Here is a 4,643-nt window from a genome sequence, read left to right on the forward strand (position 1 = left end):
GTTTACCAATTTTTTTGGATAAGCGTTGACTGAAATAAAAAGTCTGATTAAGTAATTATCAGATAAAAATTATGTTTACCTGATATTTTTATATTCAGTGTTGACTGAATAATAATGATCGTTATACAGTATGTTTAATTTGATTTTTAAGCGTAATTTATTATTTACCAAATACTTTTAAAAATTTGTATTAGTGTAATTATAATATCTTAAAAATAGATGACTTTTATTCAAACTATGAAAACTAGATGCTAGAAATAGAAATAATATTTACTTATCATATGAACACTAACCTCTCAAGATCTTGGTTTGCAGCCTCCATGATTAGAACTCCACTTGGCTCTACAGTTATAGCAGAACTCATACTTGCACCTGCATGTTATATGCAAACACCCCTCAGCTTTCTCCACAAAGAACTTGCAGCTTGGGCATTTCTTCCAGTTTTTCTTCTTAGCAAGTGCAACTGCCATCCCATCATCTTTTTTTCCTTTCTTTTTACTGTTAAGCTTCTCAAACTCCTTGCAGGTGAACTCCGAATGCCAAGGAACCCGACACACTGCACAGAATGACCGCCTGCATACTGGACAATCGATTTTACTTATGCTGATGTCATCGTTGATTAGTAGAACTGAACAGTCGGCAAAAGGGCAGTATAGCTTGTGGGATTCAAGAATCGTGGATTCACATAGCATTTCGTCCCATTTCATGAGAACGTCTTTGGGAATGATTAATCTTAAGGCGTTGAAATCCAATGCGGATTTGCAGTTCAACCCAGGGCATTTAATGGTGTTATTGTTTTCTTGAATCTTTGTTGTCGCGTGTTTGCTGGTGCATTCGTAACAGAAGGAATGAGAACAGGTTGAGTTTTTGAACATTTTCCATGATTCCTGGTTCTCCAAGCAGATTTTGCAGATATTTAGGGTCGGATCTGCGATTTCTACCTCTTTATTCTTCAACCATGAACCCAACGATGTCCTTGCTTTATGCGTTGAGCTTGATGCACTGTCTGTTGTTTGAGAAGAAGAGATAGAAGCTAATAGAGCTTCTTGGACTTGTAATTCTTCGGCATATTTGGCATCATCTTTTGAGATGATTTCATCATTGTCTTCTTGGAGAAGTACTGAAGATAACAACATAGATGAGGCATTCATTCACTTACAAAAATAGAGAACAAGAAACATATTAGCAAACTACAATGGTTGGACCTTGCTTAGGGCCCGTTTAACATCACAAATTAGGTAAAAGTGCGGTCTGGGTAAGAGGTTCGGTCTGGGGAACACTGGGTGAGAATTGTTGTTCACCAAATGTTACAAAACATTTGGTAAATAGAACAATAATACGGGCCAGGTAGGTGCTCTGTCAGCACCATCAGTCTTTAGGTAAACTAGATGAATACCTTGATCATCTTGTGCTGACCTGGTAAATGAATTAATAATGCTGGCTGGGTAAGTGCTCAGTCAGCACCATCAGTCAGATGAGTCTTTAGGTAAGTTAGTTGATGCTGACTGAATCAGTACCGGTTAGCGGTAGGTAAGACCCTTAGAAACAATCCAAGTACAAAATTAAGTTTGTACTTGCGACTACATGTTGCTGTTTTCAATTGCCTTCGGCCGATCTTCCCAAATTGGTATGCCAAGGATGCAGAAGATAGAGTCTACATTTTGCTCTTTTGAATCCTTGAGCACACAGATGATGGTAGTTTTGTGGTAAGCTCTTTAGTGATTCCAGAAGGTTAAGTTTCAAGATTTTCTGATAAGAAACAACTGAAAGCTGAAATTGGATTATGCTAGGTTCTAATCACAATTGATTTTGTTTGTTGTGTCACCGAAAATGGTAGCTGCATATTTGAAGTATTTCAGGAACTCGGGAACCACCCACAGAGCAACACATAGCATATTCATCTGGATTATGGACGTGTTATTCATCATGAATGTTGTAACATATTCATCATGAATGTGTGATTCATGATGAATAACACGTCTACATTCATCATGAATGTATTATTCATGATAAATATTCATCCTATTAATAGGGACACATGACATGTTGGTGGGGTTCCAGGAACTAATCAATTTTAGGTTTTTAACGGAACTTTCCTCACATACCCAAACAGTAAAATGAATATGTGCAAGCTGTAACTATTGAGAGGTTAAGAACGAATTCACTAGCAATTAGTTTTTTCCAAACATGATCAGTTCATCTGCTAGCTTTTAAGCTGAACAGCCAAGCTTGCCGAACATAGCTTGAACCTTTTATTTGAAAAATAAGATAAAAGGGGAAACTTAGCAGACCATCTGATTTTCTCAACAGTGAACTGCCACTGAATCTGCTTTTAGATCCCCCAACTACAAGCAAGAACCTCCTTAGACCAACAACTTTAACAACCCAACAATGATGTCAAAGCCTTGGAGGAAGTAAGAACTAAGAAAGAAGCCTTAATTAAATATCCTAACATGGAAAGGGATTGATGTTGACTTATATTATTGAGTTCCAACAGTTAAACTAGATTCATCTTGAAATCAACTTTTACACCAAAATCAAACGGTAGATTACAGATTACCAACTCCCAACCAACAAAATCAACTTTTCCGCCAATGAAATCTATATTTAGGGGTTCAAAACTAGTATCGGATTAAATCCACAGGAAACCCCCATTTCGAGTTTGATGGTTAATGACAATTCACTTTTTAGATTGAAATTTGACAAAAAGATTTATATGCATTATCATACAAATTGGTGTTACTTGTTATGCTCCTGAATCAGACACATAAGTAGTCCAAAAGCATCGCCCATTTGACAACATTTCAGATTTTCTCTATTACGTGAAGGGTATTGCAAAATATTCTACAAGCAGAATTTTAACATTATAACTAGAAATACAATCTATAAATTATCATGCTTTCGCAAACTAAAGGCACTAATAGCATGATGAAAGATGGAAGACATTAGATTGTGAGCTTACTGGTTAACCTCCACAAATTGTATCAACACAAGGGTGGTGCCTGATTGGTTTGAGCTTGGCTCCAAAGGTCAAAAGTACCAGTAGGTCCCAGGTTCAAATCCAAGGAGGAATAAAAATCCCCTTGTGGCCGCGGAGGTTCAAATGCGGTGACTTCGGACTATCTGCAAAGCAGGTCGTCGCCCTGGAATTAGTCGGCTCGCATAGCAGGTTGGATATCCAGGTTAATAAAAAAAAATCACTAGAAGAAGGCATAGAGGGACATGCCTTGCCACCCTGGCCTATAGTGGGCGGATTCCGGAATTTTGGTGATAGGGGTCGAAATTAAGTCATGACCACGTGTCCATGTGGTTGATAACGTCCTCTAATCAAATATTTTCGCCTTATTCTATCTCTTTGATTGGGGTGATACTACGTAAATATTTCTTCTTTCTAATGGATAAGATCATCCAAATCGACATTCCTAGGAATCAAATTGAGTAGAGCTTGGTTCAGGATGTTGTCATTTTCTTTTCAAAGATCTTTCCAATTTTCTAACGAAATAATACAACAATTAACAACCGGCCACCACAAAAATAGAATTTCCAAATGGAGAGAGTGCCTAAGAGGAGGTGAAGACAGAGTATAAATTGAACACAAAATTCCCATAAACGCCAAAAATTAACAAATTTCCCGTACGAAACCCTATCATCTTCAACATGAATCAAGCGAAACAAATGGCATGAACACGGAGGACGAAAACTACTATGATGAGTAAAAATCACGAAAAAAAGTCGACATCAAATTCTAAAATTAGCATGGACTAATCAAGTCGTTATTTCTCAACCGAAATACGCATCATGTTGCAGATGAATGAATCAATTACTGATAAAATCAATCGAAGAGAGACACGATTAAAGTCGATCGAACCTCGAATTTTTTTGAAAACATACGTTCATGATGAACACAGTGGTGTAACAAACCCTTACCATCGCTTGCGGATTTCCACGAAAGTTCGTCGTCATCAGATCTCTGAAACAATCCGGTAGCTGCTTCTGCAATCTCCGTTCCGACATGATCATAGCTTCCGATGTTCAATTCCTTCCTATTTTTGGAGGAAATTGAGTAGACAAGTGAGGCGAACATGAGTAGAGCTATAGGACCGGCGGCGTACCAAATATCTCCGGTGGTTGATGAGGGTTTATGAAGGGTGAAGTTTAGGTTGATGAGTTGGTTGAGGCCGGTAAACATGGCGACGACGGCGATTCAGTGTGTAACAGTGAGAACACCATTCAAAGTGAATTTATCCAACCAAATTGAGAACTGGCCAAGTAACCCCATAACACATTTCTTTTTTTTTTTATAATTATTTTTCTTTAAATAATAATTAAAATAATAATAATAAAGGAGATTGCTATTCAATCCTCTTTTAAGGGATGTTTGGCGGTTGCTCAATAATTTGATGTAAAATGATTAAGTGGTCAAAATAATTAAGAGATTCTCATGATATAGTACAAAATGAAATATATAATTGTTTGGTAATTGTTTACAATGAAATTAGAGCTCTTAACGATTAAGGAAGACCAATGATACAAAATCATTCAAAGGGTTTTAGAATCATTAAGAAGTAGTCTTCTTTTTCACCAAACAAGATTCACATCTTCATGATTCAGATGATGCCTCTTAATGAAACTATTAAAAAGAA

At 36.9% G+C, this 4,643-nt stretch overlaps 1 protein-coding gene across 1 annotated transcript; it reads right to left on the reverse strand.

The window, feature by feature from the left end:
* Positions 1 to 209: 209 nt before the first annotated feature.
* On the reverse strand, positions 210 to 4,252 carry LOC112520258 (E3 ubiquitin-protein ligase RNF144B-like). The gene is made up of 2 exons (XM_025128555.1): positions 3,928 to 4,252; positions 210 to 1,120 (listed from the first exon to the last, which is right to left on the reverse strand). Exons 1-2 carry the CDS (start codon positions 4,187 to 4,189, stop codon positions 297 to 299), a joined length of 1,086 nt encoding a protein of 361 aa, XP_024984323.1. The 5' UTR covers positions 4,190 to 4,252; the 3' UTR covers positions 210 to 296.
* Between the last annotated feature and the right edge of the window lie 391 nt (positions 4,253 to 4,643).

Source organism: Cynara cardunculus (genome assembly GCF_001531365.2).
Source record: "Cynara cardunculus var. scolymus isolate 2C chromosome LG 10, CcrdV1, whole genome shotgun sequence".
NCBI lineage: Eukaryota > Viridiplantae > Streptophyta > Magnoliopsida > Asterales > Asteraceae > Cynara > Cynara cardunculus.